Source organism: Lepus europaeus, chromosome 12, assembly GCF_033115175.1.
Source record: "Lepus europaeus isolate LE1 chromosome 12, mLepTim1.pri, whole genome shotgun sequence".
Taxonomy (NCBI): Eukaryota; Metazoa; Chordata; class Mammalia; order Lagomorpha; family Leporidae; genus Lepus; species Lepus europaeus.
In genome coordinates, this window is record NC_084838.1 from 85,038,581 (window position 1) to 85,066,003 (window position 27,423).

General features: G+C 42.1%; 1 protein-coding gene across 1 annotated transcript in view; it reads right to left on the reverse strand.

The window, feature by feature from the left end:
• Positions 1-27,423, reverse strand: part of LOC133771981 (guanine nucleotide-binding protein G(q) subunit alpha) — a 312,920-nt gene that overhangs the window by 194,357 nt on the left and 91,140 nt on the right. The window contains exon 2 of the mRNA XM_062208448.1: positions 1,771-1,955. Within this exon, the coding sequence (XP_062064432.1) occupies positions 1,771-1,955 (185 nt within the window). The remainder of the gene's footprint in view (positions 1-1,770; positions 1,956-27,423) is intronic.

Consider the following 27,423-nt stretch of genomic DNA (forward strand, 5'->3'; position numbering starts at 1 on the left):
TTTTTTTTTTTTTTTGTAAAACTTAAGTACATTGTATCCTGTACAGTGTTTAAACAGGCAAAGTGTATGTATGCATATAAAAATGTATTAGCACACACAATAAATCAACCAGAAAGTCAACAGGTCACTGTATTATCAACTGACTAGACTGGGGAAATCACTGGAATTAAAATGAAATTCGACAGAAATTTTCTCACAAGTACAAGGAAACCATCACGCCGCCTATTTCAGAAACTCATTTCACTGAGATTTCTTAGGGGAAAGGGGGAAAAAAAATCCTTTGAAATTTAGACAACCTAGGCTTATACATCCACCTCAGGTTAACCTGGCCAGGAACCATGTTCATGAACTCACAAACCTGTCCACCTCTTTTCACTCCAAAAAGCAAAAACAGGGAGGATTATTTGTGAATGATTGCTTTGTTATTTGTGGAGAGTCTTACTGTTGGTGGAAAACCAAGTATGACAGTAGATAAGAAGCCACTGCAGGAATCATCCAAGAAAAAGATATGCCTGATTTTAAGATAAGTTGATATATTTAGAAGCCTCTGGATGGTAACAAAGGTGAAGGTACACAGAATTGCCTTATTTTACCTTCACTGTCAGTTTTGTGAGGGAAATCTCAGTTTATGAGTCACACTGGGCATGCCAGCTTCTTGCTACTACCTACTGATCCCAGCAAATGGAGAGAATGAAAGTTCTGATTGAAGGCTCTAAAATAATTACAGGTATAAATACAGTGTTTTGTCAACTATCGGTGAGACCTACCATAATATAAGCACCTACAGCCCTAAAGAACAAAGGCTACCCCCACTGGGGGACGTAATTAGAAGGAAAAGAAGAAGGAAGACGACAAAGGTATTTCCTCAACTGCCGAACAGACTTCCTTTCCTTTGGGGGGAGGCCTCTGCACAGGCTGTCACCCCCTGAAAGCAGCTCCATTCTCTGCCTCCGAGCTTTCTGCTGGGCAAGCGCAGCACGGCTCTAACGTGCAGCCACCTTCCGACTCACCAGCCTCCTCTGCTGTCACATGTTTGGGACATTAGAGGGTCAGCAATTACAGACTACAGCATCTGTTTTCAACTGGTTGGGGGCCTGGGGGGTGGTGGATAGATTTCTGTTTCAACCAAGAGATAATAATGCTGGATATCAGAATAATTTTCTTGTTTTCTAAATAACCAGAAATTCAGATATTTTTCCTCTAATCTTTTCCCAAATGATTTTGGTTCGCTTGCTTAAAACAAATGAACGGAAACATGTTGGAAAGGTTACTGAAGTGACAGATGGGCCTATTTTGAAATAAAATGAAGCATGTGGTGCTACCGAAAGGAAATCACCAAATTCAAAATGAAACAGGAGAATTATCTTAAGCTGTTTTCACCCTTCCCTCAATGAAGCACAAAAAGTAGGAGGCGGACATAAGGCTGTCTCGCTCTGGCCAATGTGAAGGCTACTTACAAACCATCTCCTTGGCGTAACAGGTATCCCCATATTCTATATTTAGCATCAAACATCCAAATACAAAAAAGACATCCAAATGTCTTTCATTGACATCACCAAGAATGGAGTCCCGTTTTTTCCAGAGGTGAAACTTTAAAGGTTTAGAAAAAAGACATTTAGTCTTCCTGCCCATTAAAGGTTCCACTGAAGATGAGATCAAAAGTGGACATGGGAAGCACCCACTGCATGGCAAAGACATCAGGAGCCCAGTAGTACCACTGGATTACTGTGGCCTGCTTTGCCAACTGCTGTTGTGAGGAGTCACACCTACCTTATTGTGCTCATGCTTGTAGGGGATCTTGAGCGTGTCCATGGCTCTGATCATGGCCTGCATGGCCGTGAAGATGTTCTGATAGACCAGCTTGGTGAAGCCCCTTTTGTCTTCATCAGAGTAGCCCGACCCATGGATGATCCTCATCTGCTTGATGAAAGTACTCTTGCCACTCTCTCCCGTCCCTGAAAGATGGACAACAGTAGCCTATGAGACCACAGAAACTTCTCAACCCCATGTTCCCCAGGTTAACTACACTAGATACAGTGGCCTGGATGTGACATCTCCAAACAGCACACTGAGAGAAGTGGAGATGTAGCTTATGGGGAACACTTAGCAAAATCAGAGGAGGCAGAGTCCATTTCAAAGGCAAATGGGTTACACACACACACACACACACTTCTCTTTGGAAGCCACTCAGCATGGAACTTTGGTAGTGGATTATAACTGCATATCTGGTGAGAAACATCAACAACACAGTACTTGGAACATAATAAAAACTTGATAAAACTCCCTCCCTTGGAGAATATCTGAAAAGCTTCCAAAGAGCCCGGGTGGCTCAGCCAGGATTTGGATCTGGAAAAGACAATGCACTTAACACAAACGATAAGGAAAAATGCCTGAAATTTTCTAGACATTTTCTTTAACCTCAAAACGAGGTATAAGGAGACCACACAATTGCAGTAAGACAAGATAAGTATCATTCTCCTAGACAGCAAGTATCCATGATATTTATTTCTAGGGGGCTGGGTTACTGCAAGGAATCAAGTCATCCAGGAAGGCCACAAAGGCCCTTCTTCCTTCTGACTGCTCCAGACAATAACATGACCCAGAAATGGACTGTTATTGGGCATTCTTCCCCTGTGCTGTCTCGTTTTTCTCATCTTGAATATTGCTTTGCTGTTACCATAAGCCAGAAGGTAATCCTAACAGAGACACACACGTCCATGAGAAGGAAATAAAAATGAATCGTATCACTGAAGGCAACATACTTCTTCTACAAGTCTAAAACTATGACTCCATAAACTTCGTTTTTCTAAATAGATGTAGCTTTTTTCATATTCCCTTTCTCACTCCTTTTCAAGTTTCCCTACGGTTTCTAAATCAACAAACGTCTTTGCCTTCCCTTAAAAATGTGGTGAAAACAGAAGTACTCACTAGGAAATTAAATATGGAAGAAGCGAATAAAACAAGGGAGGGCCTTGTAACCACAGACCTTCGAGCCACTTCCTCATTACAAGGCAAAAGAAAAGAAAACCAAAAGCCAGGAATACAACACGGGTCCTAATCTCATTGTTCTCTTCATCACTGGATCTCATTACCATCTTTGAAAACAATCACAGAAATTCAAATAAGTATTACCATTTTCATAGAAGCACTCTTTTTTTTGACAAGCAGAGTGGACAGTGAGAGAGAGACAGAGAGAAAGGTCTTCCTTTGCCGTTGGTTCACCCCCCAACAGCAGCTGCAGCCGGCGCACTGCACTGATCTGAAGCCAGGAGCCAGGTGCTTCTCCTGGTCTCCCATGGGGTGCAGGGCCCAAGGACTTGGGCCATCCTTCACTGCACTCCCGGGCCACAGCAAAGAGCTGGACAGGAAGAAGAGCGACCGGGACAGAATCTGACTCCCCGACCGGGACTAGAACCCGATGTGCCGGCACTGCAGGTGGAGGATTAGCCTATTGAGCCGTGGCACCAGCCATTAGAAGCACTCTTAAAGGACCACAGATGTCTTGGTAAACATAAACCCTCAGACGGTTACAATAAAAGGTGATGTCAGGCCCCAGGGTCCTGCTCTAGATGACTCCTCTATAATTTTTCTTTTACTTTTAATAAAGTGATCTGGAATTTCCTGAAATATAAATCTAACACTACAGGATGAATGCAACCAAGTCATTTTAACAGGATGAATTCAAAGAGTTTAAAATGAGCATTTTACAATCCCATCCACGAATACCAGAGAAACACGTAAAACATGAGAAAAGTAGCATCACTAGTAGAAAGCAAGCCACCAAACAGTTTCCTGAAATCAGTCAACAATTTATAGAGATAAACTGGCATCCTGACTCTCCTGTGCAATGACAAGGAAGTATGTAAGAAAATAAATCCAGGCTGCTTCTTTGTTTACTGTCACCGTCCCAGAGCCAAAGCTTACTCTGAGGGCCCAACCACAGGCAGAATCATCCAATCAGAATCTCAGCCAGTCCTTTCCACAACAAAAACAGATCTTAATGTCTGAGGTTAAGGGTATGAGAAGAAAAGGAAACAGAATCAGACAGCAGGGTTTTCCTTCTCTGGCTCATCTGAAAAAGTTTTATTTACTCATCCCCTAAAAATTAAAAAAGAAGAAGAAGAAAGTGGCCAACGGAGTACAGACTATACTGGCTTCCGCCTCATTTTAACCACACTCAGTTAACAGCAGTTGCCACATGGCACCTCCATGGGTTAAGTCACCAACCCCCTGGACACTGTCCACACACTGGACATCACACTAATGCAGACTCCAAGTAGGAGCTGGATATATGATAATGAAGGAACGGTGAGAAATTAAGATGAGAGAAAAAGGAATCAAAAAACCAACTTGAAGAAATTATTCTGCTATTAGGTACACACACACAGGGATTCTTTGTCCATCTTCCCATCAGCTCCTGCTGGGTGGTCTTCTCCACACAAGTGCCCTGATTTCTAAAAACTGCTCTCTTCCCTTACCTGGCCATTGCTGGCCCCTGGATACCGCACCAGCCCTTACTGGCTTCTATACCTAGCCCACACCTTTGTAAACAGTCCATTTATAATATAAACACTCCCCAGGCACTCAGCTGGAGTATACTGCATGCTTCCTGCTGGAACTCTGCCTAATACAAATACCAAAAGGAAAGCAGGCAAGATTTATAAGGAAGACAGGAAATGGTGCAGGATACCCTCTTCTCCTGTCCTTTTCTCTATAAATCTTATTGAAAGGTTTTCTGTGGTTTATAATGCACAAGGGTTCTTTCAAAAGGTTTGTAGAAAACTGAATTAAGAGATAAGTTTATTCTGGTGTAAAGCCTTTCCAAATCAATGCGTCGTTTTCTTATCATACGTATTTTCCATGGATGTTCTGAAGAACCCTCGTACTATCTGCTCAGTAACTCACTCAGATGGCACACTTCTGGAGGCCAATCATGATGAAGAATCAGGTGACACCTGGCTAGATGACGACAGAGCAACAAAGCAGAATTGGAGGCCGCAAACTCTCCTCCAAAGCACAGACTGTCAGAGCCCATGCAAGTACACACATGCTCACTCTAAGGCTATCTCCCAGAGAAGGGGATACAATGGTTCTGTAAAGGAAACAGAAAGAAATTTGTGTGCAACCCTTCATCCTCCACCAAGCACTTGGAAAGTGTTATTTTATCCTCTCAAAAACCTGTGAGATGATTGTCTTTATCCTCATTCCCCAGAAGACGATGACCCTGGAGAGGACAAACAGCATGGCTAAGATGACACAGTAGAGGAATGGAAGGCACCAAGGCTCAAGCCCAGTCTACAGGTTTCCAGCTCAGGCGTGGCATGACTTTCATGGTTTCACAACTACTCTAAACCCAGGCTAATCAACTTCAACTGCCCACAGGTAAAATGTCTCAACCTGGCTTTGATTACACCATACCAAACTTTCATCCATTTAACCTAAGTCTGAATTTCTGAATACCATGTCAATTCAGAGAGAACCATTCTGAATCTTGGTGTCACCCTTCTGTTGAATCATAATCCATTCCAGGTAAATTTCACTCATGAGCTTACAGTTCACACTTTGATTTTACTGTAGAAACGTTGTAAGTTCAACATGAAGGCAAAACTTCAGAGTGACACAAATGTTGCAGAATGATGGTGATGGTTTAAAAAAAAAAAAAGGAATTATTCTACACTAAAATTGAAGGTAGCCAAAATGAAAGCAAAACTACTCAGTTCCTTTGGGTCCACAGGTCAATCACAGAAACAAATGGATTATTTATATCCTATGTAGAAGCCAAACTTCATGTCTCCTATTTTTACAGAATTATACAATATTCTTGGTTTGAAATGGTCATAATAGTCTACTCGTGATTAGCATGAAAAGCAGCATTTGGTGCAATTTAAAAAAACACATGGGGAGAGCATTCTGGCATAGTGGGTAAAGCCACTGCCTATGATGCCAGCATCCCATATGGGCACCAGTTCAAGTCCCATCTGCTCCACTTCCAATCCAGCTCCCTGCTAATGACCTGGGAAAAGCAGCAGAAGATAGTCCAAGTACTTGGGTCCCTGCCACCCACATGGGAAACCAGGAAAAAGTTCCTGGCTCCTGGCTTCGACCTGGCCTAGCCCCAGCCGTTGTGGCCATCTGGGGAGTGAAACAATGGTTGGAATATCTCTTTCTCTCTCCCTCTTATTCTCTCTCTCTCTCTGTAACTGACTTTCAAATAAATAAATAAATATAATTTTAAAAAACACTTTTCCTAAATTATATTAAATGATATTTCCTAAGACCCCATGAAAGAGACTTCAAAATTCTCTGAAAGCAAGGAAGCACACTTTTCTACTAGTGGACATCTTTGTGAACTCAGTGATGGCTGATGTTAGCACAGCACAGAGCAATGAACGGCACAAACAACTCTGACCAACCTAAAGACATATGATTCTGCTTCCATGACCACAGTAAAATTTAAAAATGAGCCTTTACATAGAATGTCAGGGGAGGGAAGATCTGAGTATATCTCTTATCAAATCATTTAATAACTTTAATAAGCAAATCAGCACATGCAAGGGTGTGACTCCCCACAAACCCCTGCTCTCTTCTTCAGTGGTCTCTATAGATATGATTTTAAAATGCCACCAGAAAGGCTATCTATTTGTACCTTCAGGCAAGGTGCCAGCCTTTTCTTGTCCCAGTTCATCAGACTACCCAGAAAGAAGACTAAGAGTTGTGCTGTGACAAAGGCCACTTCATCAAGCAGGCATAATTGGCTATGAAGGACAGGAATTCTTTATTTCTTTCCTACTCACTGGATCAGGAAAAAGCACGGAGATCAACCCCCAGTTCACTTCACATCTCCTTCCATCAGAACAAACATCAAATACAAACTTAATATCCTACAATGGACTGCATCATGTTGTAAGCCACTAGAACGCACTAGTTCCTTCCCTCACACTTCAACTGGCTTCTTGCGCTACTTTTTGATCAAAAGAATTTCCAAGGGCAGTTTCTATCTGCAGAAGTATTGCTCAATGCCCCAAAAACGTCCACACCACTCTCACTTCTTTAGAGAAGCAGACTGCTCCGGGTCTAAGCCAGGGCCCTGGGAACAACCACTGAAAACCACCGGGAACTTCAAGGGTCCATTTGGTTCATCCACTTAATTTGCACAGAAAACACCCCTCAGCAGGGTCTCTCACAGGCTGCCAGAAACCCACCCCACTTCCACTTACTTTCAGGACTCCAGGAAAAAGAAGAAATGCCGAAAGAGAGTTATACAAAGTGTGGTATTTGAAGCTGTACAATGAATCTGTGCGTTTCATCCTGCTGGGGCTTTTCATGACTGTATTTGGAGATATTGTCAAACCGTCAGAAGCCTACATCTGAAGTCCTTAATGAATGTGAAGGCTCGAGCCAAATGCCCCGCCCCACCCTCTGCACTGGCCAGCACCCAGATAAAGAACTGCAAAGAACAAAACTCAAGTTTCGTGGAGCTGAATTATAATTTGAGTAACTGTACTTCACATCCACTGGTTTAGGCCAAGTCTGAAATACACAATCTCAGCACCGCTAAAGCTGAACTTGGGCTATTTCCATATAAACTTGGATAAAGCAAAACCAGATATTCCAAGGATGAATGTTCTACCCACAAGCACCTCATTAACCCACACCTGCAAAGAATTAATAGCACTGAGATAAAAGTGATTTAATAACATTGAGTCAAATACAATCCATGTGTTGTCCACATTCCAGGCTGTATCTACATTAAAATACACGTATTCTGCATTCTGCACATTTTCCTCCACTTAGGTTGGAAACCTACATTTAAAACTTAATAGCTATAACACCAAAGTGACCATAATGTCCTCACTTTAAGAGACTGTCCTTTGGGGACACTGAGGGCAAGGACTGTGCACACTTATCCTTGAATAGTTTTTGAAAAAAAGGGGGTAGGGGAGGTGGTGTTTGGCCTAAAGGTTAAGACAGCTGCATCCCACATCAGACAACTGCAGTTTGATTCCTGCTCCATTCATGACTCCAGCTTCTTTTTTTTTTTTTTTTTTTTTAATTTTTATTTTTGACAGGCAGAGTGGACAGTGAGAGAAAGAGACAGAGAGAAAGGTCTTCCTTTGCAGTTGGTTCACCTTCCAATGGCCGCCGCGGTAGCGTGCTGCGGCCGGCGCACCGCGCTGATCCGATGGCAGGAGCCAGGTGCTTATCCTGGTCTCCCATGGGGTGCAGGGCCCAAGCACTTGGGCCATCCTCCACTGCACTCCCTGGCCACAGCTGAGAGCTGGCCTGGAAGAGGGGCAACCGGGACAGGATCGGTGCCCCGACCGGGACTAGAGCCCGGGGTGCCGGCGCCGCAAGGCGGAGGATTAGCCTAGTGAGCCGCGGCGCCGGCCATGACTCCAGCTTCTTGCTAATGTAGACTATGGGTGGCCGTGATGCTGGCTCAAGGAGCTGAGATCCTGTCAATTCCACGTGAAAGTTCCAGTCTCAGCTTCAGCCCCTGCTGGGCGTGGAAGAAGCCCCTAGCTCCTGGTTTTGGATGAGCCCAGCTCTGGCTGCTGTGGCCATTTGGGGAGTGAACCAGTGAATGGAAGACCTCTCTCTTTGTCCCTATCTCTCCCTCTCTCTCTGTAACTCTTTCAAATAAAATAAAATAAAATAAATCTTTTAAAGAATTAATATTTGGGGGCAGGCATCAGATGGAGCAATATGCTGAGAGACAAATGCATTCTGCATTCCAGTGCCTGGCTTCAAGTCCCAGCTCGCCTCTCAACTCCAGCTTCCTACTGATGCACACCCTGGGATGGCTCATGTACTGGGTTCCTGATATCCATGTGGGAAGCCTGGACTGAGTTTCAGGCCCCAGACTTTGGCCCAGCCAAGCATGTGCTCAGCCCTGGCTACCAGGAAGTAACCCAGATGTGAGTGTTCTCTCTACCCTTATCTTCCTTTAGAAAGAAAGAGAAAGGTAGAGAGAATGCACACACACACACAGACACTTAAAAATACTAACATCTGCTAGTTGCCAAATCTTCCGGATATACTAAAATCCATGAACTAGTACCTTTCAAATGATGAATTTTATGATATATGAATTTTCTCTTTCTTTCAACTTTAAAAACCAATATCAATATAGTTTAGAGACAAGCAGGATTTTTATTTGAATTTTCATGCTAAAACCTTTTCAGGAGGTTACTTTGAGCCACTCTGCTCAACTTCCTCCAACCTTCCCCTGCTAGAAGCACAAGTTCACTCTCTTCCTCCTCCGGTTGTGTTTTGGAGAAAAAGTATGAAAAGCGCTGGACCCACTGAGTTTACAAGGTAGAAAAGTGACTTATTCAGGGATTCTGCTGATTACAGCTAACTAGGAAGGACACATCTTGTATCATTAAATATTTTTTCCTCTCTGAGTTATCAAATATTTATTATTGAAAACTCTTCTAAAATTTGAAAATTTTGGTGTTCTATTTCCTGGTCTCCTTTTCTAAATAAATGGATATTTTTTTGTTCTTGTTCTAAAAGAAAGCTGAAATAATACTAATTGTTAGTTTGCACTTAACATGTAATGACCACTATTCCCTGACAGCAGAGATTGTAGTACCGGCTGATGAGAGGGCATCGTAAGGCTCTGTCATAATTAAACAATTCCCCCAGGTTGACGCACTTTGAGTATTTCTAATTTTTCACTTCTATAAATAATGTTTTAATAAACATCCCTGAACAAAAATTTTAGCCTAAAAATCTACTTGCTTAGGAGAGCAGTGTAAAAATGTGATTAGATGCAAGAGCATAACGCTTTGTGAAGGCAGCTGACCCATCTTTATCCTACAATGAAAGTTACATCTTGTGAGAAGAAATGATTCATGCTTTTCTTATCCATTTGTATTCTTCTATCATTTTTTAAGAAAAATTATTTAAAAACTTGTTTCTCTTACTGCTCTATTTTAAACAATTTAGGGGTTTTTTTTAAAAAAAAACATTTTATTTATTTATTTTCAAATCAGAGTTATAGAGAGAGAGGGAAAGACAGAGAGACAGAGCTCTTCCATCTGCTGGTTCACTCCCCATAGAGCTGCTACAGCCAGGGCTGGGCCAGGCCAAAGCCAGGAGCTTCTTCCAGGTCTCCCAAGTGGGTAGCAAGGGCCCAAGCACTTGGGTCATTTTCTACTGCTTTCCCAGACCATTAGCAAGGAGCTGAATCAGAAGTGGAGCAGCCAGGACACAAACCAGCATCTGTATACTATGCTGGTGTTGCAGCCAGCCGCTTTATCCGCTATTCCACAATTCTGGCCCCAACAAAAATAAAACTAATGTTCGGTTACAAATATTTACTCAACTCACCATTTTCTTTTCATTGGTTGATGAAATCTGGTGCATAAATCTAAAATGTGTATTTAGTTCATTTGTTTTGCCTTCTTTTTTTTACTAGCATTTGTTTTTTGAAAGGTCTCTAATTAAGATATTTTATTGTTGTCTTTGTGGTTTTACATTTTGCACTTAACTCATCTATCTATATTTTGATGTACGGTTATGCAATGATTTTATTTTTTTGTAAATAACTTAAACTTTCTCCCCAAACCATGCCACTAAATAACTTAAACTTTCTCCCCAAACCATGCCACTTTAAGGGACACTCTAATGGGAGCACTTCTAAATACAATGGAGCATTTGACCCCAGCAGGAGGGTTGTTTCCTGCCCCTTGATGGGCTCTGCAGTGGTGGCCAATACAACACAGGGACCTATGGTATCTCCTGGCACAGTCATTCATTCTGTTCCTCTTCTTTCTCTTCCTGACACAACAACCAGATCGAAATTTTTCTACTCTATGCATTGTTTTTGTTTTTTTTTTTTTTTTTCTCACTGCACAAGTATTTCAGGGACTTGTAAGAACAGCAAAGAAAATATTGCAGGATGTTAAAGGCTCTCTTTTCCACTTACTTAATCAATCCATTTCAGCCCAGGTAACACACTCCTATTCTGTATATGCCATGGCTCTAGGGTGCTCCTCTGTGCAGTTCTGTGGCCTAGGGTAAGCCCCGTAACCTGTCAGTCTTCTAGCCTGCACATACCACACCTTGCTTCACAACTCCAAGGACAGCAAAATCTGCGACATAACAAATAATCAGTAAATACCAGTTATAATTAAAAATGCAAAATCAAGTAGAAAAATCGGATAACAATGTGACACAGGGCTAGGTAGCTCACCAAAAACTTAGATAATCAAGATAAAGAATGTTTCAATGCAGTATTTTTAAAAATGAAAGTGAATGTCCCCAAACTCCATGAGGAAACAAATAAAGCTAGGATCAGTGCTTTGTTGTGCTGTGCCATCCTGGCACGTGAGAAGCTGCCTTCACGTGTGTGCCTACAGCAGGTACCTCATTCACCTAACCCTAGCTTGGCCCTGACTCTAATTCTCTATTCCCTCCCTCCCTCAAATAACCAGGATAATCATTTCCAGTACCTCAACAGTTAATGCTATTGTATTGGAGTTGTTTTAAAAATTTTAACTCATGGTTTTATTGCGTGTATACTATATGCCAAGCACTAAGAATCCTGGACAGACAACAGGCACTGCTTTCACAAAACTAACGTGCGTATCTAAGCTGGTAACAGACACTGATAGATGAATAATAAAATATCTGATGGAAACAGGTGCTATGTATTAAAAGAATTCAAGGATAATGAAATACAGAGTGTCCTGGCTGCTGCTTTAATTTGAGAAACCAGGGAAAGTCTTTTTAAAAAGGCACCCTGGGGGCAGGTGCTGTGGCACAGCAGGCTAGACCTCTGCCTGCCTTGGCAGCATCCCATACCAGGATGGTTCGCATCCTGGCTGCTCCTCTTAGGATACAGCTCTCTGCTACAGCCTGGGAAGGCAGCAGAAGTTGGCCCAAGTGCTTGGGCCCCTGCACCCATGTGGGAGACCCAGAAGAAGCTCCTGGCTACACTTCTGATCTGGCTGGCTGCTATGGCCTGGGAAAAGCAGTGGAAGATGGCTCTTGGCTTCAGATCTGTCCAGCTCCAGCTGTTGCCGCCATTTGAGTGAACCAGCGGATGGAAGACCTTTCTCTCTGTCTCTCTCTCTCTCTGTAACCCTACCTCTCAAATAAATAAGCTCTTAAAAAAAAAAAAAAAAGACGCCCTGAAGCCATTCTCAGAATATTCAAGATTCAAGCACAAGGAAACAGCATTCTAGGCAGTGGCCCAGCCACTATGAATGTGGGAGGCAGCTTGGCTGGCCCAGTGTGGGCTAGCTGGGGAAAGAGGTAGGAGGCAAGGCAGGAACACTGGCTGCAGAGGCTGGGGCCAACTCAAAAGAAAGCACTGTGGCTCAGCAACAAGTTCAGATTTTATTCCAGGAGCACTGGTCAGCTTTGGAAAGTTTTAATCAAGGAGGAGACAGGGTTGTTTTTCGCTAAGAAAAGAATGGACAGGGTATCCGAGATATCCAAACAAAAGATGATGCTAATTTAGACCAGAATGGCAGGAAGAGCAAGAGGGAAGTGATGTATTTAGAGACTGATGAGATGTGGATGGTAAGGGGAGGAGATGAAATACGGGGGGATCTCCTAGATTTTTGGCTTGAGAAGTTAGATATACAATTAGAAAGCCCTGAAAAAGAAAAGGTTTAGGGAGAGAAGGATACATTCTATGTGAAACATACCCGTTCCAACAAAAAGCACTTTCTGTACACCTCAAAGTTCACGCATGGATGCAGAGTAGCCCCATGGAGCAGAGCACACTGTGTGGGCCTCGAAAAACGACAAGGACCAGTAATGACTGAGCTCTTTATGCTAATAGATGAGTCAGAGCAGACTGCAAAACCTCAGTTACAATTTCACTTGCCTTGAGATAAACTGCTTTAAAGGAAAGATAGTTGTTTTAGCTTCTACATGTACACACACACACACATTATTTATATATACTACATACATACTATACTCCCTTAAGAAAACCAGAACTTCACTGAACGTTATTTGTAATGCATAAAAATCATAAAAATATCAAGTCACAATAATAACATTGGAAGAAATGGGAACCCTACACACTAAACATCTACCCACAGAAATGAACACTGTCCCTTTTCTTCCAGATAATAAAACATGTGAATGCACACCATCTAGATTTTTAGGTCGCACGTAAATATACACTGCATGCGGTAAAAATGCAGTGGGTGGGAAATGATGACATGCCCTTGGGATGAGCACTCTGAAGTCCTCATTAAACCTGTAAATACTTCTTCGGGACTGAACAGCTCATGCGGCCCTCCATGAAGGGGAGCAACTCATTAAATTTACAGTGGGGGAAAAGGCCCCAAGATGGATCTGAAATGCCATTTTCTATCTTATGTCACATTCATCAGGAGACTTGTCTACAGGCAGGCGCGTTGGTGTGGAAAGGGCACGACCCCACCCAGGGACAATGAGCCACACATGGCCATGTTGTCTCTTGACAGCTGAAGAGTGAACGTGGCCTGGATCACATCTAGGTCTCTCTCCAGCTTACAGATTTCACAATGCTTTTCCTTCTGTCTGCTGTCGTATGTATAGCATTAAAACCATTAATTCTATTTCATGTGCAGCAGGAAAAATAGAAAAAAAAACCTCACCCATTCTTTACTATATACACATTGAGCATTCCTATTCCAAAAACTCTAAAATCTGAAATCCTCCAACACTCAAAAGGTTTTGAGTAGTAACTTGATGCTCAAAGTTTCAAATTTTGAACCAGTTTGGAATTCACATTTTTTCAGATTAGGGATTCTCAACTAGTGAAGTTTCTGCGAATATTCCAGAATCTGAAAAACTAATGTGAAACACTTCTGATGCTCAGCATTTCAGATACGGTGTATTCAACCTGTAAATTCAAATAGTAATGCAAAGTAGTTGACTGCCACAGTAGTCTTCTTTCAAGGTTAAAATGTCAAGATTTTTTTTTCTTTTATTCATGTGGATCTTCACTTTGAGCCTGAAAAATAATTATCTTTTGAGGTAGGGGAATTAAGATGCTAGAGGGAATGAGCTAAGTACTGCTCCAATTAAGAGAAGCAATGACCTGGGATGTCTCACAAAATACACAGGTTTTCAGACTGCGGAACATGGCGTGCTTTCCAAGCTACTATCAACCCTACCATCTCAGATAATGACAGTGAGAAATAGGGACGTGTATATGGTCCCAAGTCTGCCTGTTAGCATAAAACGAGGAAAGGATCTGGAAAGCAGAATGCATTGTAGTAAGCCAGAGTTACAAATCTGCTTCTGGAGAATAGTTATTGACCTAACAGGACTTTTACAAGTTTATTGTTTGGGGCTAGCATTTCAGCATAGCAGGTTAAGTCACCACCTGTGATGCCAGCATCCAAGTGGGCACCAGGGTGTGTACTGGCTGCTCCTCTTCCAATCCAGATCCCTGCTAATGCGCATGGGAAAACAGCAGAAGGTGGCCCAAGTGTTTGGGGCTCTGTACCCATGTGGGAGACCCGGATGAAGCTCCTGTCTTCTGCCTTTTGGCCTGGCCCTAACTATTTGGGGAGTGAACCAGTAGATGGAAGATGTCTGTCTGTCTCTCTCTGCCTGTCAAATAAATAAACCTCTTTTGAAGAAAAAGTTTATTGTTTACGTAGCATTTGAGAGGTAGTTAAGAGAAATGGTTCCATTTTCTTAAAGAGCACATTCTTTCTCTCTCTCATACACACAAACACGCATGTACACATATACACACACACACAAAATCTATGCATTGTTCACATTTTTAAATTCTCTGTTGGGGCAAAATGTTGATGTAGACCAAAAATCATAGTGCCTGCTAGGGGTCTCATTCTTACCATTAATATAACCCAGCAAGGATTCTTAAATCATTTCCAAATGTCTAGTTTGGGAAGCTGCAACAACTTTGCCATGGAGAGATGCATTAGGAAATTCTCACTTCCGCTAGACATATAAAGCAAAAATAATTTTTAAGTCTCAGCATTTTTGAAAAGCTGGAACAGGTACAATTGCAGAAAGGAAGAAACTCCTTTGTATTCAATGCTGAGGGAACTTGAGAGACAGGCACCTGAAATGCCTGTTCTTTTAGATTTAAATTACACCTATGTGATCCACTCAGGGACAACATTAGGCACCAGCAATTGATGGCAAGATAATTTCCCCAGCCAGTTAAAAAACAGTTGTCCTATGGTTTGTTTCATTAATTTAAGTATTGTCCTCCAGTTTATTTTGCCTGATGGACATATATTTCTCCAGCAAACTAGTGACAGTATTTTTCCTGTTTGACTTCTTCAGAAATAGCAATGCCCAATCTGAGCTTCAAATAATAGTTATCTCTTTCTTTATTCTTTTTTTTTTTTTTTTTTTTGGACAGGCAGAGTGGACAGTGAGAGAGAGAGACAGAGAGAAAGGTCTTCCTTTGCTGTTGGTTCACCCCTCAATGGCCGCTGTGGCCGGCGCACCGTGCTGATCCCAAGCCAGGAGCCAGGTGCTTATCCTGGTCTCCCATGCAGCTGCAGAGCCCAATGACTTGGGCCATCCTCCACTGCACTCCCGGGCCACAGCAGAGAGCTGGACATGAAGAGGAGCAACCGGGACAGAATCCGGCGCCACGACCAGGACTAAAACCCAGTGTGCCAGCGCCGCAGGTGGAGGATTAGCCTATTGAGCCGCGGCACCAGCCTCTTTCTGTATTCTTAAGTGCACGTGGAAATATACCTTCTTCTTGCAAAGAAAATACTCTTTGCTCAAAAAGCTCCACCTAGGAATGTATAATAGCAGGCAGGAAATTACAAAAGGGCAGTCTTACAACCAGATTTGCTCCTTAAGGAAGTAAAATTTAAAGAAAGCAAATTGGTGTACTTTATTAATGTTTAGTAAGATTTGCACATACAATGACTTCCTGACATTTGACTGATAAAAGAGGAAGTGAAAGCAATTACTCTTTTAATTTAAATTGAGCCTCTCTTGTTCCAGAACCCATGGAATCAATCCAAAAAGCAAAAATTAAGAGTTAAAGAGAAAGAAACATCATAATCCAGGATAATATATGACTCTTGGAATGGATCTTGACTTAGAACACATGATCCAACAAATGCTGTCCAAACTACAGTAGTATATATTCAGATGCTATTTTTCACATTGACCTAATAATACACAAATATAATATTTGAGGCTGTGTAATAAAAGTGGTTTCAGTAGCTCTTTAAAGCAGCAGAAACCAACTGTTTAACATGAAATTTTCCCCTAAAATGTTTCATCACAGAAAAGGTAGGAAGACATTAAGGCACCAAGCTAATGAAAGTAGTGCACCACATAGATGGCACATGCCTCTTACAACCAACAAAGACAGAAATTAAATCAGCTGCATGCAAAATATTTTAAAAAGCAAAAAAGGGAAATATTGAATCACTAGCCATGCTAAATACAGGGATACTTCCTGGCATTTATAAACTCTCTCTCACATACACAAAGTTGGGTCAGGGTTTCAAAAACCAACAGCCTGAGCCAAACGCTGCACTACAGTACTGATTTTGTTTGTCCTGTGTGTCTACCGATGAGTCTCCCAAGCACACATGCCATCAACTTTTTTGAAAGCTTGTAGTACACTGCACATTACACAGAAAGACTGTTAAATATCCCAGATCTTCCACAAGAGCAGTCTATGAAGGTGGAGAAATTAATCATGCATTCCTCTTAAAAAATATCATTGCTTGGCTTATACTATACTTAACAGATTAACATAAGGATTTTACAATGTACAGATAATGACCTTCTTTTTAATAACAGTTCTACTGTTATTAAATATCCTACAACTCATCCAATTAAAGTATGCAATTCAATGGTTTTTAGTATATTCACAGATATATATACAATCACATCAACAATTGCATAACATTTTTCATCTGGGTAATAAAATGTTTAATGAGTTGAAAAACATCTAACTAATCAAAACACCAGGCTAGTTAGCTAAAAAAGCTTACTGCTAAATGGAGTTGCTCTCTGCTTGGGTTGTAACTATGCATTTAGATCATTCAGTTTTAGAGGGAAGAAGCAGAAAAAATGGCACCACAGCTATTGCAAAGGCCCAAGCAGGAGGTAGGAATCTGAACTCATGTGGTGAAAATGGGTTAGAATTGAAAAGACAGTACAAGTAGGTCTGGCTGTGGCCTGTGATTAGAGTAGCAAAATGAGGTACCAAAAAGAACACCACAACTCAGACCTGGGAGATGGGGAGAATACAAACAGGAGATCCAGCAGGAAAAGCTGGTGTGAGAGTCAAGCTGATGAACCCATGTTAGATGGGCTATGTTGGCAAAGGCAGGCCCCTTCAGGACACAGAGCTGCCAAGTGTGGTTCTAGGGAAACAGTGCTGAGTATACACAACTGATTATTCAAAAGCATCTCAGATGCTGGCTGATACCAAAAGGTTTCAGGGTGCGGTAGGTGGAATGGTAGGAAGCAGCCCCCCAGCCCCTCCCACCACTGTCCCAGCATATGCAAATGATGCATGAAGCACAGGAGAGCAGCCTAGAGTGAGGGGGCCTCTGGATGTGAGGCTTGTCCAGGCTGTCCTGGCAGAGACAAGGTTCCCAAACAAGTCTGTCCTGCCTTCTGGCATAACTTACCTCTTCCCTACAGTTTTCATTACAAGGTGTGTCTCTATGCCTTCCTAATGTAGTATACAGAATGAGGGGTAAGGAAGGTTCTAGAAATGCCAAATACACACATTTATGGCCTTTTATGGTAGCAGTCATTGTATTCCACCTCAGAACTTCCACTGGGTCAAAGTAAATCTCCAAATTCTGTAAATGCATGTAATAGCTAGGCATGAGTCATGTGCCTTCTGTTTGATCAGAAAATTGTGATCCTGTACCAAGAACTGCACGGGTTTCTGTAGACCTCCCTGGGATATTTCAGTCAGCTGGTTGGAAATTCAATACTTTATTAACCAAAGTTAACTGAGCCTGAAAGGGCATAAGTGATGCAAACTATTGCTGAAGGTAACGTCCTACAAATTTTATCTCTTGGGCACAATATAAAGCAGGCATTTGGGGAACTGAACTAGCAGATGGAAGATTCTCTCCCTCCCTTCCTCCCTCCCTTTTTTCCATCCTCCCTCCCTCCCTCCCTCCCTCCCCCTTTCTCTCTCCCTCCCTCCTTCCTTTTTAAATTAATAAATCTTAAAAAAGTTTAAAGAAAGGCAAAGAGGAGCTGTAAAGGTGAGGAACATGGGACATGGAATAAAAGTGAGTATCAGTACTAGTACCCTGTCCTTATACCCTCTGCGGCTTATTACAGACCAATAGCAGGAGAGATAATGTTCCCCTGTCCTGTCCCAACCCTCAGAAGAGGCAAAGCTGAGACCTGAGGCTGGCATCCTCACTGCCTTCACTTCTCTGAAAAAGAGAAGGGAAAGAAAGGGACCCACGTTAGAAAATCTGTGCCCTTTTTTAGGCACTACCTTGTGATGTGATCATAAAATAAAAAAGAAGCTGAATTTCATATTGGATGATTGATCAGGTCATTTTATAGAAGTATTAACAAGTAAGACAGTCCCACAGGAATGAGAGCATTGACATACTTAAACTTGTGTCAGCTTACTCCATGAAAGAAATTCTAAAAAGTATATATATAGCGGGTAAAGCCGCCACCTGCAGTCCCGGCATTCCATGTGGGTGCTGGTTGGAAGACAGCTGCTCCACTTCTGATCCAGCTCTCTGCTGTGGCCTGGGAAAGCAGTAGAAGATGGCCCAAGATCTTGGGCCCCTGCACCCTCATGGGAGACCCAAAGGAAGCTCCTGGCTTCTGGGGAGTGAACCAGCAGAAGTAAGATCGATCTCTCTCTCTCTCTCTCTCTCTCTCTCTCTCTGCCTCTGCCTCTGCCTCTCTGTAACTATGCCTTTCAAATAAATAAATAAATCTTTAAAAAAAGTATATGAACTCCCATAACAAAAGACTACAAAGAGTTAAAAATGATACAATATAAAAGCATTTGCAAACCATATTTTAAGAATATCCAAATAGAAAAAAGGACTATCAGAAAAAACTTTTCATAATCAAAAATAATGCAAGCAAAAGAGTATTAATAGTATATAATAAATAACATTTTTATTTATTAAGCTGGCAAAGATGTTTGTTTATTACCACACTCAGGACTCAGAAATCTAGAGGGAAAATGGTATTCTGTACATAAACAGGGATTGCAAATGGCTACAGAGCTTTTCAGAAAAATTCAGCAATAGCTATTACATCTTTTTTTAAAGGTTTATTTTTATTTATTTGAAAGAGTTACATAGAGAGAGGTAGAGAGAGAGAGAGAGGTCTTCCATCCATTGGTTCACTTCTCAAATGGCTGCAACGGCCGGAGGAAAGGCAATTCGAAGCCAGAAGTCAGAAGCCAGGAGCTTCTTCCAGGTCTCTCACGTGAGTGGAGGAGCCCATAGACTTGGGGCATCCTCTGCTGCTTTCCCAGGTGCATTAGCAAGTGGAGCAGCCAGGATTCGAACTGGCGCCCATATGGGATGCTGGCACTGCAGGCATCCTGCAGCACCATAGCACTGGCCTCAATAGGTATTATATCTTTAAAAATATGGGGCCAGCACTGTGGAGTAACAGGTGAAGCTGCCGCCTACAGTGCCGGCATCCCTTTTGGGTGCCAGTTCGAGTTCTGGCTGCTCCACTTCCGATCCGTTGTGGCCTGAGAAAGCAGTGGAAGATGGCCCAAGTCCTTGGGCCCCTGCATCCGCGTGGGAGACCGGAAGAAGCTCCTGGCTTCTCACTTCAGATCGGCCCAGCTCCGGCCATTGTGGCCAATTGGGGAGTGAACCAGTGAATGGAAGACTTCTCTCTCTGCCTCTCCTTCTCTCTCCATGTAACTCTGCCTTTCAAATAAATAAATAAATATTTAAATATATGTGTGTGTGTGTGTGTGTGTATAGTATACATGCCTGCCCCAGAAATTCCACTCTCAAGAGACTTTTCTGAAAATAACATATACATATTTTACAAATATTAGCTACATGACAAATATCCCATAGTTAATTAAAAACACAAAAAATTTAAATTTAAATATTCAAAAACAGGGAATGTACAAAAAAGTGATGGTCCACCCTATGATGGAAGACCACAGCCACAAAAACCAATAATATATTCTACTTAATGAAATCAGAAAATGTGTATGATATATTGCCAAATGTAAAGAGTGGATTACAAATTCTTAGGTAAATACCATACCTCTTCTTGAAAATTTAGATTCTCTCTTACACACACACACACACACACAATATACACAAAAAGGTAATGCAGGAAGATTTATAATAAAATACTAAAAGTGACTATCTCTGGGTGTCAGAATAAGCAACTTTTTTTTCTATTGCCAACTTGTATTTTCAAAATTAAACTAAAGAGGTATTACTTTGTAAAAAGAAAAATGTTAGAAAGAAGTTAAAAACATATCCTACTCTTTTACAGATGTAACAAGACTCGATAACAGAACTGAAAGTAACAGTATTCAAGTCAGTAAATGTTAAGGATGAGGTAGGCTCAGAACTCTATTCGGTCCTGCACAAGACCCAGTCTTGTGAAGATAAAAATGAGATGAAATAGACATGAAAATCTCCAAGGTGGTCAAGTACCACGAGAAGGAATTATTTAACTGGTGAGCCAAGTGTAAGGTGGTCTGCCAATAGGAGAACACGCTTTAGGTTTAATTTCTTTCCTTATTAATTCTGTGCTTATTTAGCACTCTGATTTATGAGTGTCATGATGCACTTGCAAAATGGCTGGCTGAACAGAGCACAAAATGAACTGGCATGTTGGATTAAAACCATAACCTTCACATCCTTCGCCTCTGTTCTAATTAAAAGAATAACAACAACAACAACAACAACAACAAAAAATCATAAGGCATTCCCAAATAGGTTTCCTGGGAAATATGCAGAAAAAGTAGGAAATGAATCAGTCCCCACTAACTACATTACTACTGGCCCTTGACCTCAGGACCTTGAACACAGGACAAGTTGAAAGAAAAGAGGCTGATTAGTAAATGTTTTATGTACTCTCACAACATATACAATCCATGCATGCAAAATTCCCAAGCAAAAATAAAAACAGTTGAAATTTACCAAATGTGACCAATGGCTATGTCTTACTTGTGAAACTCTAAATGACATTATTTTCTTTTTTTTCCCTTATACATTTCTAATGTGCATTTATTAAATTATGTTTAACAATCTTTGCAAGCCCCAGAAACCTGCTGTACCTGTGAATAAGTCAATTTATCTAGCTAGGCTTCAATTTTTTTTTTTCCTTATTTGAAAAGCAGAGTTACAGGGAGGGAGAAGCAGAGGCAGACAGAGAAGTCTTCCATGTCCTGGTTCATTCCCCAAATAGCCGCAAATGCCAGGGCTGGGCAAGGCCCTCAGGAGCCAAAAGCTTCATCTAGGTCTCCCAGGTGTATGCAGGGGCCTAAGTCCTTGGGCCATTCTCCTCTGCTTTCCCAGGAGCATTAGCAAGAAGCTGGATGGGAAGTGAAGCAATCAGGAAAGGAACTGGTTCCCATATGGGACGTGCATGGCAGCTTAACCTGCTATGCCATGATGCTAGTCCCCATTTCTTTAGGTTTATCAATAAAAGGATTGGAACTCGTGAAGGCTGATTAAAGACACTGAAAGCATCCAACACAATACTAAGCAATAATACTTTAAGGATTAGGTCTTAATAGATAGAAACAGTATCAATGAGTAAAACATAGTTTACAGAAGCTCCACTAGTTCTAGTTAGCACGTAAGGCTAATAACCTCAAATGGCAGATATTTGGCATTTTAGAACCCATTTCAGACCTGAAAGGCTCTCAAGTCAACAGAGATTTGAAGATGATTCTAACCTGTGGAACCAAGGAAAGGGCTCCCTCTCAGGGGTTTTGGTATGCGAGCCAAATTTGAGCCTCCAAATTATTTTAAATCCATGCTACAGGGCCGATGCTGTGGCAGGTGAAGCTGCCGCCTGCAATGCCAGCATCCCTTTTGGGCACCACTTTGAGTTCTGGCTGTTCCACTTCGGATCCAGCTCTCTGCTGCGGCCTGGGAAGGCAGTGGAAGATGACCCAAGTCCTTGGGCCCCTGCACCCAGGTGAGAGACCCGGAAGAAGCTTCTGGCTTCAGATTGGTGCAGCTCCCACTATTGTGGCCAATTGGGGAGTGAACCAGCGGATAGAAAACCTCTCTCTCTCTCTCTGCCTCTGCCTCTCTGTAACTCTGCCTTTCAAATAAATAAATAAATCTTTAAAAATAAATAAATTAATTAATTAATTAAATGTTGGATTCTGAGCAGTCACAGAAATAATATGGGCCATAATTCCCTCACATATAGACTAAAGTAAACTAAACAGGATAAACTAAAGAATGTCTTCTCACCCTATGACATAAATCTCTAGTATGGATGTTCTTACAAAGATACCCACTCTTTAATTAGCTTGAATTCTCCTACTGTGCAAATTGGGGGAGAGTACCTTTATCAAGTGCTCTATAAGTAACTGATTGCTTACTTTAAAACTTTCCCCTATATCAGTAGGCAACTACTAAAATGATACTTTAGAAGAACATTTAATGGTCAGGGAATTTGTTCATCATATATTAGAGAAGAAAACAGGCAGGTGGTATAAATAATGATACATGCACAAAATCTATTGATGCATTGAAATATATACATAATATTAGCATTACAGTATCGGGCTGGCAGCAATACTAGTAATCTTTTTTTCTTACTCTTTTTTATATTTTCTATATTTAGTACTTAAAAAAAAAAAAAGCTATACACGTAAAATGCAGGTTGTCACTTAACCCATTCTTCCAGGGTGGCCCATCCTCCATTATCCACGCACCATCACATGGATTCACCCCATCTACCCTCCTTCCACCAAACATCAGACCATTCCTATTCTATCAACCATCAAGTCTACCATTCAGTCACTCATTCTCTGAGGCCCCTTCTGATTGAGCCAGTAGAGAAGATGTCTGGGGGCAAATGGAGCTTCCAGAAGCCCCTCACATAACCCTTGTCAATTGCCATCTCCACTGAGGCACTGCTCCAATCTCTGTCACTTACTGTATTGCAAGGAGAAACTGTTTCTGCTATCTCGACACCAACTCAGCTTACCTAGTGTGGGATTAATTGTGAAGTGCAGTCACAATGACAATGAATAAAAGGAGGATGACACACTGCCTTGTGGAAGTAGCTGCTTGGGTAGAGTGACAAGAACTCCCGAATGATCGAGGTGTGCAAAGCCTGCATGCTTCATCAAGCACACAGTTCCTGGAAGGACACAAGCCAAAAGAGGGGAAAGGAAAAGGGGGAGAGCCCTCCCTCTGCTGGGGAAGTTTGTCAGGCTGGAGGCTGAGTGCCCGGCCCACCACGGAGGAGAATGTAGCAAGGCAAGCTGGGGAAGGACAAAGGTCCCACTCTCTGCCTTCCAGCTCCTTCTGTCTTCACCGTGGGACTTCCTTGTTTGTTTGAAGTATTGTAAATTCCAAGAATATCAGGCACACCCATACTCAAGTACAAAAACACACTGCAAAGCCAAATACAAATGGGCTCTTAGGCCATTATCTGAAGACCATCCATTAGATAAGGCTGCTTTTCTTTCACATGTTTAATATGGCACCTTCACAAAAGAGATAAGAACACCTTAATGAAAATCCACTTGGCAGTGCTGAAAATTTAACACTCAAAGCAAATATGAAGGGGCTGGAAAGTTCTTTACTCAAGGAGTAAAAAAGAATATGTAGTAAACAGAAAACAGATTTTTCCTAAATTCCATGCCGCTGTTGCCACTAAACTAGATTCACTGCCTTAAGTCATTATGATTACATGCAAAACTGAGGCCAAAACTGCCCTTCGTACTTATGCACATGGCTTTTCAAGAAAGTGTAAAATGTTTACTAGCAAGATAGAAAAGGTTTTCTACTTTAGAAAATGCTATAAATGTCCTAGGTCAGAGGTAAACTGCATACTCAGGAATGAAAAATAGATCCTCTTAGGGGAAAAACAGGGTTGCCCTAATTATACATAGATGATCTAATTAAACTGTCATTCACAATTCATTAAAGCTATTAATAAATTATAAAAAGGCTAACACAGCTAAATTTACAGGGGTGTTAAAATCTACTGGACATAAAGACAACAAAAAAAAACTCCTAGTGAAATTTTCTAAGACTATAAACTTTAGTCCTTATCCAAGAGACTCTCAAAGGTCACATCTAGAGGCTGTAGACCGGCCTCATTTATAAACGAGGAACGTGAGATCTACCAAAGTTAACAGAATCACCCAGTTCACACCCTTGAACTTACTCCCCATCACTGACATGGCTGCCATACTTCCTGAACTACATGTGATTCTTGGTCTCAAACAGAAAATGCCAGCAAGTCTCACTGCAGGCAGGAGAAGGAGAGGGCTCAGAAATTATTCCTGGAGAGTTCACAGAACAGAATGCCAGAAGGAATCATAAATGTTGCAGAAAGAGGCCCGGATGCTGAGGTGGTGACTTCATTGAATACAGACCACCACCAAACTGCTAGCTGAGTACTGCGAGCAGAGAGCAGCAGCACAACACAAGAAAATAGAAAATCCATAGGAAGTCTGATGTGTTTAGATAAAGAGTTTCCAGGAATTTCGGAACGAATAAGACATCATGGACAGTGGGTTAAGCCACGTCCCATATCAGAATGCCAGTCTGAGTCCCAGCTCCTCCGCACTTCTGCTCCAGCAGCCTGAGAGTACACCTGGGCTGCAGACCCAAGCAGATGATGACCCAAGTACTTTGGTTCCTGCCCCCAACATAGGAGACCTGAATGTAGTTCCTGACTCTTGGGTTTGGCCTGGCCTATCCCCAGGTGTTGCAGGCATTTGGAGAGTAAACCAGTGGATGGAAGATCTCTGTGTGTGTATGTGTGTGTGTATGTTCCTCTAGTACATTTTGCCTTTAAAACAAACATAAATATAAATATATGTATATATATACATATATACAATATATACACGTGCACGTGTGTGTGTGTGTTTGTGTATTAATGGTGGTGGTAGTGGTGGTGATGGTAAGCTGCTTGTTAACAAAAGCAACTTTGCTTCAAGCAAGAAAGCATCACACCATCCACCAAAGCAGTGCAGAAACTATGAGCTCAGTAAAAGACTGTATATATACCCTCTCTAGGAATCAGGCATTTTCTTCTTCTTAAGATGTCACATTTGAAGAAGACCAAAAAATACCTAGGCAAAGGGAACCTCATCAGACAGACCATGGTGTGGTGCTAGTGAGTGCCTGAATCCCCCACACCCACGTACTAATCTCAGGAGGGTGAACCCAAGGGTCACATGCTCCACCACTGCACGGATGTAAAACCCTTCTCTTAAAATAAGCGACTCAGAATAAAATGAACAAAAAATGCATAAATAAAACCAGCTCTCTGATGGTGTTAAGTATGCTGTTTCACACAGTAGCAGTGACTGCTGGTACCACATAGGGAAGCACAATGATCAAAGTCCAGGGTCTCAGACAGGTCCAGGCACTGTCACTAGCTGTGCAGCATTGGGCAAGCTATGCTCTCCCACTGCCATTATCACCTGCGAAATAAAAGCAAGGATGCTTCTCCCAAAGCATTGGCTTGCAGATGAAAAGTACACAGGTAGAGCAGAGTGACTGCCACATGGCAAAATTCTGTTCAATTCTATCATGGTAATAAACAAAACCAGTCACAACATAGTTTCATCTGCCGTCTCCAGACAAAAAGCAGCTTCTCCCAGGGACATCCAAGGCTCTTTCAGACCTGCAGGCTCTTTTACTTTCTATTCCCTGTTCCCCACATGCCCTTCTCTGCCGGACAAACCCTCCCTCATTCTTGTCCTTTAAGTTGGCCAACTCCCCTGAGGCTGGTTGGCTGCTCGCTCTATGTCTATTATGTGATTACATCTGGACTATAATTACTTATGTAGCAAGACAGACATTTATTTACTGGAATGATGGGAAGGAGCAATGACCAGCTGGTCAGGGCTACTTCCAAAGCGCAAGCAGGGGGCAGGGGCCTATGGGCCGGGCTGCACTTCCCAAGCAAACTGGCTTTGGGGAGGGCCCCAGCCTGACAGGAAGAAACAAGATGCAAAAAGCCCTCAGCCGCTGTGAGTCTGCCCCATGCCGGAGTCTTCTCTAAAGTTACAGACCCTCAGAGAAGCCAAAAGGGACTGTGTGTGTGTGCATGTGTGTGTACAAGCACATGTGCGTGCAAGGAACAAGAGACCAAAGTATGTGACATGCGGATGTCTGAAAAGGAATCTAAAATGTCCAAAGCACTCAACTGGTGTTCAGGCCATTTCATCCAAATGTCAGAAGGCAGCTATGACCCCAAGCACTCTTAAGGGTTACAATTGTTTAAATGCTCACTTTCTTCCCCCATGAGACTGAAGTTCTCATGGCTGGGGAAAGGGCAGCGCTGAGTGGTTTAGAGTAGTGCTTCTCAAACTTGAAAGTATACTGGTATCAACTGGGAAAACTCTTTTTCTTTAAAAAAGATTGATTGATTTGAAAGGCAGATCAGAGAAAGAGATCTTCCACCCATCTTCTGGTTCACTCCCCAAATGACCACAACAGCCAGGGCTGGGCCAGACTGAAGCCAGGAGTCAGGCACTCTATACGGGTCTCCCACACAGGTGGCAGGGTCCCAAGGAACTGGGCCATCTTCCACTGCTTTCCCAGGCACATTATCAGGACAGAAGTGGAGCAGCCAGGGGATGCCAGCATCATAAGCAGTTGACTTGATACATCACAATGCTGCCCCCCCCCCCCGTAGAATTAACATGCACATTCTAATTCTGCAGTTCTAGGGATGGAGCCTGAGATTCAATGTGTCTTGTCAGCTATCAGGTGATGCAGACATAGCAGGACCTGATAACATGGAAGTAGCAAGGCCTAAGAGCACAGGTGCTACAGGTGCTATAGGTGCTACAGGTGCTACAGCCAGAGGGCCTGTGCTTACAGCCCAGATCTGCTATTTAATAGCCATGTGACCTCAAGCAAGTCACTGGGCTCTCTAAGTCTCTCTTCCATTGATCTGTAAATATGAAGAAGTAAGTTTACTTACTTCATAGAGTGGTTACCAAGGATTAGATAAGTAAACACCTCAAACAAGAAAGTGCTCGAGGGATGCTAGCTATTGCTATTATTTAACTAACAGAAAAAATTATAAATATTATGGAGTAGCATGTGATGTCTTGATACCTGTATATACTGCTAACATTCAATAAGGAAGTAAACATTCCTATCCCCTCAAACACGTATCATATCCATATTAAAATGAAAATAATCGAAGGGCCGATGCTGTGGCACAGCAGGTTAAAGCCCTGGCCTGAAGCTCTGGCATCCCATATGGGTGCAGGTTCTAGTCCTG